At 38.0% G+C, this 16,856-nt stretch overlaps 1 protein-coding gene across 1 annotated transcript in view; it reads right to left on the bottom strand.

Moving 5' to 3' along the window:
• KIAA0825 overlaps positions 1-16,856 on the bottom strand; it is a gene marked incomplete at both ends in the record, with an annotated part of 220,325 nt that overhangs the window by 165,282 nt on the left and 38,187 nt on the right. Inside the window, 5 exons of the mRNA XM_084278315.1 lie at positions 845-995; positions 2,198-2,463; positions 3,485-3,712; positions 5,500-5,594; positions 16,331-16,501. Of these exons, the coding sequence (XP_084134441.1) occupies positions 845-995; positions 2,198-2,463; positions 3,485-3,712; positions 5,500-5,594; positions 16,331-16,501 (911 nt within the window). The remainder of the gene's footprint in view (positions 1-844; positions 996-2,197; positions 2,464-3,484; positions 3,713-5,499; positions 5,595-16,330; positions 16,502-16,856) is intronic.

The raw sequence follows: 16,856 nt of genomic DNA, 5'->3' as shown, positions 1-16,856 counted from the left end.
CAGGTTTTTATATTAAGTCTGTAGAATACATGTTACCACACAGGGTTTTCTCTCATGTAAGGATTCTAGACTATGCCTAATAAAACACCCCTATTTCCTTCACACAGCAAATGGCATGAAGAAGGGCAGGACTTTTTATTGATAAAAACATAAAATACTTTCACTTCATCCTGAAATTAAGCAAAAATATTATTTCTAACATTCTATGTCAGTCTATGTCTGCATTTAACTGGAGTGAAGAAAACCCCCAATAAATTACAATAGTTCACTTGATCCTTAGGGTGTTTTCACAGAATCATTAGGATTAAAGTTTAAGAGCAGTCCTGGAACTTCAAAATGCAGGTGAAACAGCACTAGTTATTTCAGAAACACATTACTGAATGCTGAAGGTAACTATAATGACCATCTTTCTTTGGTACATCTTTCAGAAAAAAGTAAAAAAAAGGGGAAACAAGAGAAAATAAAAATTAAAGACTCAGGTTAAAAATTCCAGGAGAAAAATATCTTTCATTTTCTTATGTCACACTTTCTAGGAGGAAAAGAGTTAAAAAGAAGGTGGCTTCTTGACTGAGTTCGATATAAACATCTTGAACTTGCTACACAATATGAAGCAAACAATACAAACGGTCCATGGTAATGATTAATCTCATCTTTAAACGACTGTGTTTTTCTACATCCTTTCTACAGAGACATTTGCCTGCAAGATTAGATATTTCAGAACAGTAAATTCCAATAATCTTTATGTAAAAACTAATGCTGACCTTATGCTTCTAATTAGTCAGAGAGCTCGCAACCAGTAAAACACATTTTGTAAAAGGGAGGCACAGTAAACTTAACCTCACACCTCATAAAAAGCTTTGTAGTCATCCCAGTGGTGGCTCTCAGCATCCTGTAAAATGCTTGTAGCACAAACTCTGACGCAGTAGTTCGTAACTTGAGACTGGAGAACGTTGATGAATTCCTGATACTGTTGGACAGGCACTAGGAACAGGGGTCTGTTCAGAGAGAATGATCAAAGAGGCAGAGATTGAAAGGCTGTGCAGTAGGAGGTAACAATCCCCAGTACTGCAAATGGTTTTGATTATTAAGTATCAATCATTCATTTCCTCTCGGTCCTGGAGACTGAACCTAGCATTCACTTTTGAAAAATATCTGGTCTTTATTTCACAAGCCCTTTAAATATATCTGTGCATCTATAAATTCTTGTTTAACCAAGTTGATGAGAAATACATTACATCATCCTATTTTCTTAGATAAAAGTACATTTATCATTCAGTTATTGGGAGGTTCTGGGTTGAAGCGGAATTGCATCATCACCGGGTTAAAGAAAATATGAACAGAGAGTCCAGAGATAATTTCTGGTAGGTATGTACTAAAACTCTTAATACACATAAGCAGAAGTATTGAGCAATAGTTTGGGTTGGACTTCCCATTCACAAAGATACATTTCATGCACGAGAGAGTAAAGTAGCTTAACAGGGCGTACAACCCCTTAGAAACCACACATTCCTTGAAAACTGCTCTAGTGGGGGTGTCCCTCCCAAAAAGTCCAGTTTCTGCTTTTAAATTATGTACATGGACCAGTAGACTCCTGGTATCTTAACTAAAATTCTCCTTAAAGCACAGCAAAAGCTGTTACGTTGCCCCTCAGGTCAAACACCGTCATTGACTTGACACTACTGCTTCATACCCTCTCTAATTTTTATTCTGCTTGCAATGAAAAACAGATTCTAAAGCTATGTTGGATACATTTGTTCACGTTTCTGAACAGAGGCACGTAAGGAAAAAAGCACAGGAATATATGTTTATACTCTGCCCTAAAATCTCTACGTGCTCAATCAGATTTTATGAAAATTCAGCTATTGCAAAGGTCAGAAAAGAAAATTAAGGGCTTAGCCCTCTATTTATTTGACAGCAAAGTACATTCAGTTCACTGGACAATCCTATTTACCCAAGCCTAATAAATAAAAAATATTGATCTGCAAATCAAATGCAGATCTTAAACATAAATAATTTGTTTCATAATGGCTGCTTTGGATTATCAACAGCTTTGATTCAGGTCTTCCCATAAATAGCACGTGCGCTAAGAAAATATGATGCAATTTGGGAAACTACCACCACACTGTATCACCAAAATGGAATGAGGTCCTATATTATTTATGTTTGATTTAAACCTTTATAAGTAAAAGGGACTCACTTTTTGCTCCTTTCTCTCATTAAATTGCTATACATTGTAAAATGCTGGGAGACATATATCGCAGTGGAAAGGGCAGCATACAAGTCTTGCAGGGGAGCCTTGGAGGGAACGTCTTTGCTTTTCTCCTCCAGCCTTGCCAGGACAGCTGTTGCCACTTTGCTACAGGCCTCTACAAAGTTTGCTCTAATTTCCTGAAGAGAATCATCTCTGCATGCCAGAGCCAATGGAAGCAATGTGTCAAGTTCTTCCATGATGTCAGAACAAAACTGAGGGAAATAAACGTGGCATCAAGTTATTTGTATTCTGACAGCGCTGTTTAATTTATACACACTAGGGTCAGATTCTTGAATAATGAAATTGGCATAAAACATCAATGTATTAAATCAGCTTTACAAACATTTCATTCTGATATACAGGGGAGAAATGTTTATCTACAGTAAATGAATTATTATTTCATTCCTTCTTACTTTAAAGCTGTATAATATATATTGGGGAAAGAAATTAAAACCATCTCACGCTAGTAGTGCCTTAATTTTGTTTATGATTTCATTAGATGTACACTCAAAGCATAAGGTTAATTCCTTGTAAACAAAGATAATTTTCTAAATTAATTTATTCTGAAAAAATATACAAACACATTTCTTAATACTGAATTTGAAAACAAACTTGTCATCTCTTAGCAAATGCATACAATGACCTCCCTAAAATTATCTCCCAAAAGCTTATGTTCTATTTGAACCCAACGTTCATTAACAGCATTCCAAATTTGCTAGAATAGTTGCAAAGCTTACTAAATAAATAAAAAAAAACCCTAACAAACTTTCAAACAGATACTCCCTTAGAAAAACTGTTTAATTAATCGTCATAAATGACCTTTCAGCCAAATCAAAGGCCTCTAATTTGGCCATAATATTCGTTATGCTGATTAGTTAAATGGCATGTCTAAGGATATGAATACAGGAAATCCCTTTATAGCTATGCTTCAAAGCTTCCAGCATTTTCCCATCGAACCACTTGGTAACAGAGCAGATACTAATCAGAATGTTTTAGAACTTTTTGGATGAAAAAAATGTCGGCGAAGTTTAGAAGTTAATTCTTTCAAGTGCAGACTATGGGCTATTGTATAAAGCTCTGCTCAGCCTCATATTGTAATGCCTCTCACTTTCTTCTTAATTCCATTTATATAAGATATAGAATATTAATGGTACTGTAGGTACTTCAAAGTGTAGATGGCAAACAGCCTTGGCATTCTGTCTCCCCTCAAACTTCAGATCTTTTGATACCTGCCTTAGCAATTCGTTTTGGTTGCTCCTCCTGTTGGACTGCTCCGCAGGACTCCCTCATTTGCTGGTTGTTTACAAGACTCATTGCATAGCCTGCAGCTGAAAACTCTTCTTTCTGCTCATGTTGAAGAATTTTAGTTGAAAAATCCTCGATTGCTATTGTTATACAGTGAGCCACAGAAGAAGACAGGTCTTTAAACGCATTTCTCCAGCCAAAATTCAGTGAAATAGGCTGAAATACATATTTATATTAAATCAATCCAAAATCATTACCAAGTGTTATTATTCTCTGAAATTTATACAAACATCCATAATTAATTTAAAGGACACCATCATATTTTGACATTCATTTTAATAACTTAAAATGGAGCTGTGAAATAGTATTAAAAGCAGTATATACACTCAACAACAATGAACATGCATAACAATATGAAATTTGTCATCAGACTTTTAAGAAATAAATCTAAATTAAACTTAAATAAAAAAAATTATGAAAAAGACTGTTCTTTAAAAGCTGTGTTTCATCCTTACACTATTTATAATCTTTATTGGAATATAGCAAACTCAAATAAATTTACCACATATTTCAATGCTTTAACAAGTAATCCAACAATGGATACCCTGTAGTGATTTTCACTAACAACTGGAAGTTACTAACCATGAATAATAATAGAAAACATTTAGAGATGCTGGTTTTAACACAGCCACACTGGATTGTAGAGCTGGATTCAGCGAAGATTAAAATGATTAGATGGAGATGTGTAGTTTTCAGGCATTTCTGGGTTACTATAATTTACATTGGTTCTTTGACTTCTGAAGCTACATGAAGCATAGCAGTGGTGAGAAGTAGACACCCTGGACATCATTTTGCTTTGCATTGCTCATATGATATACAGATGACTAAAGGTTTTGCAGAAGTGGCCAACTAAGAACTGCACCACTTTAAGAGAAGTATTTTAATGATGTAAGGTGTACAGTAAAGATCGCTACTATGAGGGTAGAGCAAGAGGAAAGAAAAGAAGGATTCCTAACAAGTTGAAGCTGTAATACTGAATTGGAAGACCATAAAGGATTATAAAGAGAAGACCTTCCAGCTTACTCCAGTTTATTAATTGCCTCCTCCTCTGTTTCCCATTTCCTACTCCCAACACTCAATCCAGTGAGCACAGAGGCAGTCCTCATGGACAGTCATTTGTATGCTCCCTGGTTATGTTTTGGTGGGTGGGGTTTTGTGAGGTTTTTTTATCTTTTTTTTTGGGTGGTGGTGGTGGTAGTGGGGTTTGTTTGGGTTTTTTTGTTTTCTTCTGGATCCTGGATCAAGTAAAACTCAATCTTCTCATAATATTGCTTGTTGTAATCTATAAGATATAGGAACATCAGTCTCACAAACTGGTTCAAAGCATATTTTAAAATGTAATTTCAGCATTAAAATGGAGCCATTAGGAAATCAAACCCCACTACTGCAAAGTATCAGACTTGTTAGAGCATTTAGGTCCCATAAATTTAATAATAAAAATTTGTTCAATAGTAGAAGGAAGCCAGAGTAAAGCTTGATCTTGTACTTAGCTTCTACACGGCGTAGTGGTTACTACATGGTAGTTTGTGGGCATCAAAGAAACCAGGCATCGTGTGAGTACTTATCCCTATAGGAAGCATCACTATGATCAAATGCTGAGAACTTGACAGATGTTTTTTAAGATTCTGTTATATTTGAGAAAACACTTAGTAGCAAATGAAGTTACCATATTTTAGCATTTTTTTACAGTTTTGTTATGATGTATCCTGTACTTCTGATGTTAAATCTGTTCTGCTATTAAATCGTAAATAACAACCACTTCATGATGAAAGCCATAAGATTTTATTCCACCTTAACTGAGAATTTGCACCTGAAATTAATGGCAGCAGCTAAATAATGAAACTATGGCGATAGGTGTTTCTAATGAACATGGTGACAGACTGCACTGGAGAAACAGACAAAAGAAAATTCCCTACAAAGTGTAAGACTCTTTTCATACTCACCTCTTCTACCTGAAGTAACTGTTCAGGAAGCACACTGGTTTCATTTGCTCTAGTTTCTCCTATTAAAAGCTCCCCACCAGCTTTCTTCAGAACTCCTGCACAGTATGATAAAAGGGATCAAAGTTAAGATTAATTCTGTAGAAAAGTCAGCAGCCTACAACACCTTCTGATATATCAATATGAGGCATAAAAAAACCCTCAACAAGATGTAGGGGAATACTAATGTTATGATAAAGTGAAATTCAGGTTATACACAGCTCCTTTTATATAACATGATGAAATCCACATCCCATTGTATTCATATTTTATACAAACGCACATATAATTTGTAAAATATAGTTTCTTTTGTCATTAATTCATTTTTATACTGATTGTGCAGTCACCTATTCCTAGGGAGAACAGATAACGTTAGAACAGCTGTGTAGAAATTAATTTCTATTCTTTGTTCAATAAATTATATGAATTGCACACTAATGTATTTTTATAGTTTTTACTTATTTGGAAACGTCAATATGGTAAGAATAAAAAGACAGTTAATTAGCACAGTTATTATAAGCAAAATAATGGTGACAGGAACAAGAACAACTGAAGCTCCTTAAGAAGGGCTGGTGCAAAGCGCACTCATAAATCTTGGAGCAATGGGAATATCGCCCCAGTTTTGACAAGGACAAACTAGTATCTGGGGTAGATACCACTTTCATCAGCATTTCAAGAAATCCAGGAGATTCCTGGAACACGTTGATGAAAAATTCCTCCTCCAAGTGTCAGAGGAGCCAAGGAGAGATGCTGTGATGGATCTCATACCAACAAGGAGGGGCTTGTAGGTAATGCAAAGCTCAAGGGCAGCCTTGGCTGCATCGACCATGAAATGGTGCAGTTCACAAGCCCAAGGGCAGGAAGGAGGGTAAACAGAAAGCTCACTGCCTGGACTTCAGGAGAGCAGACTCTGGCCTCTTCAAAGATACATGTGGAAGAGTGCTATGGAATAAGGTCTTTGATGGAAATGGGGCCCAAGAAAGCAGGCTAATATTCAAGGATTACCACCTTCAAGCTTAACAGAGTTGGAAAAAAATATGCCAGGAGACCTGCATGGATGAACAAGGAGCTCCCAGACAAACTCAAACAGACAATGAAGCAAGGATGTGTAGCGTTGGAGAAACACAGGAGCAATGCCAGAGCATCCTGGAATCGAGTTAGGAATGCCAAAGTCCAGCTACATCTGCACAGGGATGTATGTCAGAGACAAGAAGGGCTTCAGTAAGTACACAGGTGACAAATGGAGGACTCAGGAAAATCTGAGCCCTTTGCTCAACTAGATATGGGACCCGGTTACACAGACATGGAAAAGGCTGACATACTGAATGCCCTCCTTGCATCAGTCTTCACTAGCAAGACCAGCCTGCAAGAATCCCAGGTCTCAGGAATCAGGGAGTAAGGTTGGAGCAAGGAAGATGTACCCTTGTTGGTCTGGGATTACTTAAGCTAGCTGTACATAATTCCATGGGCCCTGATAGGATGTACCCACAGGTGTGAGGGAGCTGGCAGATGTCATTGCAAGGCCACTCTCACTAATAATCTTTGATCAATCCTGGAGATGGGGAGAAGAGTCACGAAGATTGGAGGAGAGCAAATGTCATTCCAGTCCTGAAGAAGGAGAGCCAGGCAACCAGAGCCTGGTTAACCTCACCCTGATACCTGGAAAAGTGATGGAACAGCTAATCTTGGAAACCATTCCCAGGCACATTACCAGCAAAAAACCCTCATGAGGGCTAGTCAGCATGGCTTCACGGAGAGGAAGTCATGCTTGACCAACTTGATGAACTTCTGTGAAGAAGTGAGTGACCTGTTAAAGGAGGGGAGAGCTGTAGATGTTGCCTATGTCGACTTTAGTAAGGCCTTTGACATTGTCTTCCAGAAAAACATGTTATGGGACAAGCTGTAGACAACCTCTTGATGTATAGACTGGATAAGCAGTGAGGTGTGTTGAAAACTGGCTGAAGAGCCAGAGGCAGAGTATGGTGATCAGTGGCCCAAAGTTTATCTGAAGACTAGTAATTAGTGATCTATCTCAGGAGTCAACACTGGTCCAGTCCAATTTAACAGCCTCATTACTGACCTGGATGATGGGGCAGAATGTACCCTCAGCAAGTTTGCAGATAACAGCAGTGTAGGAGGAGTGGCTGATATACCAGAGGGTGATGCTGCCATCCAGAGGGACCTCAACAGGCTGGAGAAATCAGCACACCAAAGCTCAAGAAGCATTGAACCTGGGGTGGAACAACCCCAGGCACCAATATATCCTGTTGGTTGCCCAGCTCATAAGCAACTTTGCATAAAAGGACCTGGGGATCCAAATGGACATTAAGTTGAACATAAGCCAGCAATATGCTTTAAAGAAGGCCAATGGTATCCTGCCAATGGTAGGCTGCCCAGAGAGGGGGTGGGTACCCCGTCCCTGGGGGTGTTCAAGGCCAGGTTGGATGGGGCCCTGGGCAACCTTGTGTAGCTCCAGACCTGGAGGTTGGTGTCCCTGCCTGTGGCAGGGGGTTGGAGCTCTGTGCTCCTTGGGGTCCCTTCCAACCCAGACCATTCTGATTCTATGATTCTATGATCCTGGGCTGCATTAAACAAAGTATTGCCAGCAGGTCAAGGGAGGTGATCCTTCCTGTGGTGAGGCCACACCTGGAGAAGTGCCCAGTTCTGGGCTCCTCAGTACAAGAGAAACATGGACAGACTGGGGAGTGTTCACTAAAGGGCCATGAAGGTGATGAAGGCACTGAAGAATCTTAGAATAGAATCATAGAATCACAGGATTGCCTTGGTTGGAAGGGACCCTTTAGATCATCAAGTCCAACCATCACCTTAACTGGCTGTACATGGCACTGCTTGACCAGGGTTGTTGGACCAGAAGACCTCCAAAGATGCCTTCCAACCTCAATCATTCTGTGTTTACTTGAGCTTGTGTTACAAAATGAATATGAGAATAAGATCAAAAACATGTTTTTTTTAAAAAAAATGTTTCCTAGCAGAAAGCTGGTAGACAACACAGGCACAGATATTCCTAATTTAATGAGCTTCATGTGAAATTAAAACCAGTAAGTTTTAAATGATTGGGTGCTGTCAAGGATTGTTGAGGATTATCTTCTAAGCATAAACTCACAAGTTTTCAGTCACCTGAAGCTACTGGCTGTACACATGGCCGAGGTTTAAAGAGCTTTTCTCTTTCTATGCAATGCACATTATTTGCACAAAAATAGGATTTCATTTACCCAACGTGGATTTTATCTTTCCCCTAAACAATTCACCCGCTGAAAATGAACACTCCAGTTTTCAAACACCTGTGCAGCACTCTGCAGCTTCAAGGTTCTTCGTCTTGTTTTCCTTTGCATTTTCAAAAGACATCAGGGAAAAACATATTTGAGCTGGGGAAAATGAAACATTAAATGGTAGAATATAAACCCAGAAGAGAATAGCCAGGTCATCTATCTCACTGATGATTCAACAGAAACAATACAATCATAAACTTGCTGCTTTTTTCAATATATTTTAATGTATTTTATGATGAAGTTTCCTACAGTTTTCTTTAGAAGTTACTCCACCATGAAAATAAAAACCTAACTGACTGGATATTTTTCCATTCCATGCTTTCTGCCTTAAATTTACCGTTGTTTCCCTTGTAATTCTCTTTTTTTTAAATAGATATAACATCTGATTATAACTATAAGCCCAATCAAATGTCAGTGTATTCACATGCTCTTATTGTCACTACCTAGATCAGCTTTTTATATATATAAATATATATTTAATAACTGGACTTTAAAGAAAACCTTTAAAATTTCATGTAAAAATCCTCATGCATTCATGGAATTCCTGCCTTAACTGTTAAGAACTCACATCTGAGATAAATAGCTATCTAGCTGATGATAGATTTGTGTCTCCAGGACCAGGGGCAAAGAGACACATGATGCTTCTACCAGTGTCAATCATTTTAAAGGTTCCTTCAGTTTTAAATGAACAGGTTCTACTAGATCTTCCTACCTCCTTTTCTAACTAGAAGCTTGGCTCTCTTGCTCTATATTGACATAATCTATCCATATGCATGAGGTTCACACACATATAAAACATTTTCTTGGCTTCCAATGAAGCCCCAAGGTCAAGCCTCCTAAGTTTTACTGACTTCCCACATCTCATCCAGATGAAGTTGTCCTTAATCTTCTTCAGTTTTACCTCCAGCCAGCAAGGGCTTCCTTCTATGCTTTTTATTGATCATTGCACACTAGCCAGAGCCCCCCTCAAAGCCTTCAGATGCTCCTCAAAGCTTCTTCTCAAACATTGCTTCTACAGGGGCACACATCAAATCCCCTTCCTGTCCTGCACATCTTCACTTGCCATCTGATTGTCTTGCCCTAGTCAGAAAACTCCTCTGGGAAATGAAAGTGTGGTTAGGACACTCAATTTTAGGAAAGCAAACTTTGAGCTCTTCAGGTTGTTAATCAGTAGGACCCCTTGGGAAAGAGTCCTTAGGGAAGAGGGAGTAGAACAGAGCTGGCAGATGTTCAAAGATGCTTTCCATAAAGCACAAGATCTCTCGATTCCCAGATGTAGGAAATCAGGCAAGGAAGGGAAGAGACCAGTGTGGTTGAGTTGAGAGCTCCTGGTCAAACTAAACAGCAAGAGGCAACTGCACAAGCAGAGCAAGCAGGGACACGTAACCTGGGAAGAATATAGGGATTCTGCACAGTTGTGTAGGGATGGGGTCTGGAAGGCCAAGGCACAGCTGGAGCTGAACTTGGGAAGAGATGAAAAGAATAACAAGAAGGCCTACTACAGGTATGTCAACCAGAACAGGAAGGTGAAAGAAAGCATGCCTGTCCTGATGAACGAAAGTAGTGACCTTCTATTAACAAATGAGGAGAAGGCTGAGGTACCCAACAACTTTGTCTCAGTCTTCACCAGAAACAGCTCTCCTTACCACTCCTGGGTCAGTGGGCAGCAAGATGAGGCACAAGGGGGTGAAGCCCCTCCCACTGGACAGGAAGATCATGTTTGTGACCACCTGAAGAACCTGAATATATGTCTATAGGAACTGATGAGATGCCCCCCCAGAGTCTTCAGGGAATTGGCTGATTCTGCACCTCCACCATTCTTTGTTATTAGGGGAGACTGGATTTATCACAGATCCTTACGATACTCTTCTTTAAACTTGCATTCTGCCAAGTTGATTAATTGCTCATACTTTGTGTACTTCCTTCAGTTTACCAGCCAGGCAGCTCGAAAACAAGATTATATCAAGCGCTTCACTTAAAATCAAAATTCTTCATCCAACTTTCCTTACAAATACTAAAATTTGTCTGGGATTGTTCTTCTCTTTAAAGCAAGTAATTTTGCCTACGTCTTTGTCTTCGTTGTATTTAATTCTTTCTCCAATGCAGTAATTTTATTTTGTGTAATGATGATGACACTGAGACCTCTTGCATTACTAATATAACTCTTTTTCTTCCTTATAAAAATTTGTATTACATTATTTTTTCTAGAGAATTCCACAGCTTTCCTTTTTCTTTTTTCACAGCATTTAGGGTCATAAGGACAGTCACTATGACATCAACTTGCATGGAGTATAGAATAGCAAAGCATCAAGGAAACCTTCTGTATGATCGGTCACTCACTATGAGTAAGGTAAGAGTGCCATCAAAGTGGCTCACTTGTTGGATTTAGCTGGCTCAGCCACAACTTTCATTGAAGCTGTACTGGAAATAACATGCCTTGCAGAAATGGGAAATACCACTCCCCCCCAAATATAAATAAGCAGAAGAATAAAAAAAGTAATCATTGACTTGCTGAAGATTAAAAAACCTTCTGCCTCCTGTCTTCAGTAATGGACATTTTATTTGCTGTGCTATACTAAGCAAACTGTACTAACACAAATACAGAAACCGTACATCTGAAATCATTCTTCTTTAGTGGAAACTCCATCTCCACTTTGGCTTGGCCTGCTGAAGATACATATTTCTTAAAGAAGCAACCTGAACTTTGTGTTTTCAGACCAGCACAAAAATCACACCTTCCTTTCTTGGATCTTTACAAATTCAAAGTCTTATCAATCAAGAGGATCCACCTCATAATTTGGTCTCCACACTCCTTTTATTATGCTTTCCAGAAATGGATATAAAGGATTTCTTCTTGCACTGTGAAGGAAAGACCTTTGCAAATCTTCCCAGTCCCCTGAGGCAAAGCTTGTAAACCTAAGGGCCTGACAACCTTGCCCACAGTGTTTTCAAAGAGCTCCACTGGAAAAGGCTTTCTCAGTACTCATTATCTGATCTGTCCAAAGTTCACCTTTTTCACTGGAATGGGAAAAAAAAAGTGAGAGACAGATGAAAGTACGTTAGATGTTTTTGATTTTTTAAAAGTCTCAACAAGAGGCTTCTGAAAAGCCAGAGGGAAGAGAAATCTACCTTAAAGATGGAAGAGAATGCAATTTGTTGGGATTCTAAACCAAAATCTCCTGCTTAACCCCTGACTGCAGCTGAATGTTCCAGACTCCTTCAAAGAGAAAAACCCCTGTGACTCTGCACGTACTAGGTATGTCAGAACAACTCAGGAATTTGGACTGAATTTAGAAAGAGAAGTGGACTATCTCATCACAGTAGGTATGACAAGATGCCTGCACAAGAAAGGGTTAAATATCTAGTCAAGAACAAACAGAAGGTGGTTTATTCCTTTAATTTTCTGATACCTACTGCCTGTAATGGAACAAAGCGACATTACACAACACTGAGAATAAATGTTCCATAAATACTAGAAAAATATGGATAGGTAGAGTAACAGTCCTGTCCAGATACCACACTAAAGGTCAGGGTTGGAACAAAACCACATCATTATTTATTTTTCTGATGACTTTTTATGACTTTCTCCTTTTATTTGGTTTATGAGGTAACTTGAACACTGCACTGGTAGTAGATAAAATGCGTATTTAAAGCACCCTTTTAAAACTGTACTTAGATAATACAAATATAATTTGAAATGAACTACAAAGCTTGGCATGTACATACTGCTCATTGAGGAATACACGTTAAATTAGGACTGGTAAAAGAAACTCAAAAAATAAAATCAGGAGGAACTGGATGGAGAATAGTGAAAAGAAGCTAGAGTGGAAAATGCAATTCTTAGAAATTTTTTTCAATCTATGCAAAACTATCTGGGAAAATAAGGGTTCTGAATATACTCCAGAAGATGCCAGATGCAGAACTCTCAAACTGAACTCAGAGAACTATCCATATCACCTAAAAAAACTCTCTACATCCATCTCCCTACAGAGTTCACTCTGGTTCACTGTTTCCTTTGGTGCTATTGTCTGCCATGGGGTTACCATCAGAGAACACTGGTAGGCAGTACTTCCCTCTAACATCTATTTTCAACCACCTAAATTGGTCTTCATAGGATTCCATTGTGCACACTGCAAAGAAACTTGTCTTGTTGCCAGCTAGAACTGTGAACTACATGTCTTTCTTTTCTTCACTGTTCTTTTTTTGGTTCACAAGCAACCTCCTACCAAAAGCAGAATCCGCAGAAGAGACTACATCCAAGCGATAATGCAATGAAAAAGTATGAAGAGAAGCCCAGGTGGCCACCTTGCAAATTTCCAATGTGGAAGCCTTCGACCTCTCCGCCCAAGAAGCAGCTATAGTCCTAGTGTAATGAGCTTTACAAACCCTGGGAGCCTCTTTACCCTTAACTACATACGCCTCCCTAATACAATCCCTTAACCATCTAGCTAAGGAACTCTTAGAAGCCATTTGACCCCTCTTAAGACCCCCTAAGAGTACAAACAATCTGTCAGAAGATATGAAATCTTTGATTCTTCTGTGATAAACCCTAAGTGTTCTTCTTACATCCAATTTATGCAGCCATTGCTCTTTGTCATCGCTGGGTTTAGGGAAAAATGAGGGCCAAGAATCCGTCTGGTTTAGATAAAACTCAGATGCCATCTTTGGGACAAAAAAAAAATTTAAAAAGAGGAACCATCCAAAGAACTACTTTGTTTCTGATGGAACTTTACACATGTTCTGTATATCAAGAGTGAACTACTATGGGATATGCTGAACAAAAATCAACTTAAACTGCCATTGAAGCAGCTATACACATAAACGCAACACTTGGCACAAGCACATGAAAAAACATTATTTTTGTTGCATCTCTGTGTGAGTTGTGGAGATAAAAAGGCTCCTGTGAATACGAAAAGCAACCAAAAAAGCAAAGGAAGCAAGTGCGAGGTTCCAGTCTTTGTGAAGCCTAGGGAAACTTCAGCTTCACTTGGATATTAGCCTACCTTTTATGAACTGGCCAGCTTCCCTTAATTTCCCAGCAGTGCTACTTGCAGAGGACTGATACTTCAGATGTGCCAACACTGCAGTGACTGCAGGGTAGTTTGGATTCACCCAACCTAGCTTTAAACCAGTGAGACAGTACGGGTAACTGTCGAGCAACAGCAGCACACAGTTCAACCTGGGCTAATTTGCTCCTGGTTCCACAGCCTGTGCTGCACTGTAAAGCTGATACTCGTACCTGAGTTAATTTAAGGCTCCTTTGGACACATCTGCACTCTCTATTCTGTTATATTAAACAATATTTCTACTAAGAAGGCTCCTAAGTAAGTACAGAAGAGGGCCATTATATTTTCTAGTCACATACTACAATGAGTTCTGATGAAAATAAAGCAAGGATTCCAATAAATCCTTCTTATCAAAACTCAGCCTTCATCAGTGAAAAAAATAGAATTATCAACCCAATATAGGACATTAACAGAGAAAATATTAAATCCCTTTTGGTACTTAGCAGAACCTGGAACTACTGGGAACGTAGATCTCATTCTCCCATATCAAATCATCTTTCACTTCATCACTACAACTGAGATTTCTGACAATATGAAGTGAAAATAACACCAATAAACCCTTCTTCTAGACAGACTTTTTTTTTTTTTAAAGTTTCTCTGGCCATGTCTTCTCTTCATGTATTCTCCGGAAACTGACAAAACTGAGCAAAGTTTTAGGAATAAACCCACCTGATCAGAACAGTAAGATTAAAAACAACGGTATGTCTTATGAATCCACTAACATCACACATAAAAGACTTACCTTCAGCTGTGTTTTAGGGTAAAAGTAACTTTATGAATTCTTTAGAACAGGCTTTCTAGCCAGAACACTGCGTCCTACAAGAATATCTGATTAAGTATTGGTACCATTTAAGAACCTACTTGCTACAGGCATAATTAGTCTTAAAGAATACTTCTCTAAGAATAAGATTATCACATGTTTGAGGAGTAGTTCTGAATGTAATTAAGCTCAGAGAAATGTGTGCAGGATAAAGTCCTAAATATGCTTCCTGGAAAACAAAGTATTTCTTGTTAGTGTTGCAATCATTAAATTCTCTGAAATATTGGAGAACCCATATCTTAAAGAGTGTGGCTAAACACGTCAAATACGTTCCCTATTCAAGAGTTTATATTTATGTATATGAACATTATGTTTTGTCACAAGCTATACAAATATAAAGAGCACAAAGTTACCTTTATTGAATGTATCTTATTCTCCACATTAGGCATATGAGAACTTTACTGTAACACCTCTTTGTAGGATCAAGGCCATAGTGTATAATAGCTTAACATTTATTGAGAACTAGTAAAACTGAGAGATTAAAGGAGGCAGCAATACATTGAAACCAACAGCAAAAATGGAACCAGAATGCAAATTTTCTTTAAGCTTTGATGTACATCCTAAAAATACATAGGTTAACCTCTATTTCTTGATTTCAGAGTGTCAGTATTTCAGATGAAGACTCCATCAACAAAAAGTGTGCCTCAGAACTCTTCTTATTTAATCTTTATATATATATATATATGTTTTTTATCAATTTAGCATTCCAAGATCACATTCCCAAAACACTTTTTTTTCTCTGCCTGCAGCTTGACTACAGAGATATCAAATACTTGACTCCACCTATCCTCTCTCCCTCAGCAGCCTGGCCTCATTTCTGGTCTGATCCTTTCCAGCAATATAATCAAAGCTCTTGAAACCACTTACTCTCCGGTGACTTGGAATACCTCTACTGGCAGAAGCAGCAGAGTAGAAGAACATTTATGAGCACACTGTGACCTGGACGGTGTTTTTCACCTGAATTTTCAGGATTTCAGGTTCTCCTCAGATGACATGAATGGAAAAGGGAGTGAGCTTCAAATCTAAAGCAAGTGCAATGTTGAGGCTTGCTTGTGAAGCAGTTTATTTTCTGCTCTAGAGACTACTTCCATAAAATACCCACTGAAACCAGTAAAATAAGCACGATAGTAAACACACAGTGCATATTAGTAAATGTGAGAATTACAGGTTAAAGCAGAACTATATACTAAAACATTCAGTTGCACATACATTAAGATCAATTAAACTGAAGTTCCAGTCAATGTTTTTCTCTCTGAAAAGGGCGTCTTTCAAGCACAAGTTCAGAAACAGTCACAGTTTCAAATAATTCAGACTCCATGAATTGTTTGGACCACAGGGTTTGACAGACAACTTGATAGGAGATATGATGTTACAGTATTTGAAAGCTTTTTCCTTTATGATTCTCCACCACATTCTTACACACAACTATGAGTTCTTTTCCATAAGTCATTGTGTTCAAATGTAAATCCACGTATTTCAAAAATATTTCCACTGGATAAGGTAACAAACTTGTTCATAAAATACAATGACATAAATGAAGTAATTAATGTTGAAAATAATGTAAAATTATCTTTTTTTTCATAAAATAGAACCTATAAATAAGGAAAAACATTCATTACCTTCAATATTCTTATTCTTCTCCGTAAATGAAGGCACCAACAGAATTTCTGCAGAGAGCTCTTCAATTTTTTCTTCCATTAATAAAAAGAGTTTGATAAGTTGAGAAAGACACTTGAGCTGGTACAAAGTTAAGCAGAAGTTCCGTCCTTTTCTGTGGTATTCTTGTGAGGCTGTTCAAATAAGGCCATACAATAGCTTTTACTATTAAAAACAATCCTACAAAACTGATTATCTAAGAAAGTTTAACATAAGTAATTTAATTTTTGTCATAGCATAGTGTATCTTTCCCTCATTATAAAATAATCTCACGTTAGTTCTTGCTAAACCTTTGGCATTTGTCAATGATCTGGCAAGTTGCAGCTGATTTCAATTTTTGTTATTCATTAACTAGCATTTTTTTTTTCCAAGCAACAGATCTACTCAGAAACCTTCTCACCTGTGTTTTATAGGAAAAAAAAATATCACTGTGTTTCAAAAACTGATTGAACAAAAGGAAAAAAAAAAAAAAACCCACGTCATTACGTT

This window comes from Gallinula chloropus, assembly GCF_964237585.1.
Source record: "Gallinula chloropus genome assembly, chromosome: Z".
NCBI classification, from domain to species: domain Eukaryota; kingdom Metazoa; phylum Chordata; class Aves; order Gruiformes; family Rallidae; genus Gallinula; species Gallinula chloropus.
This window is presented reverse-complemented; position numbering and strand designations above follow the sequence as displayed.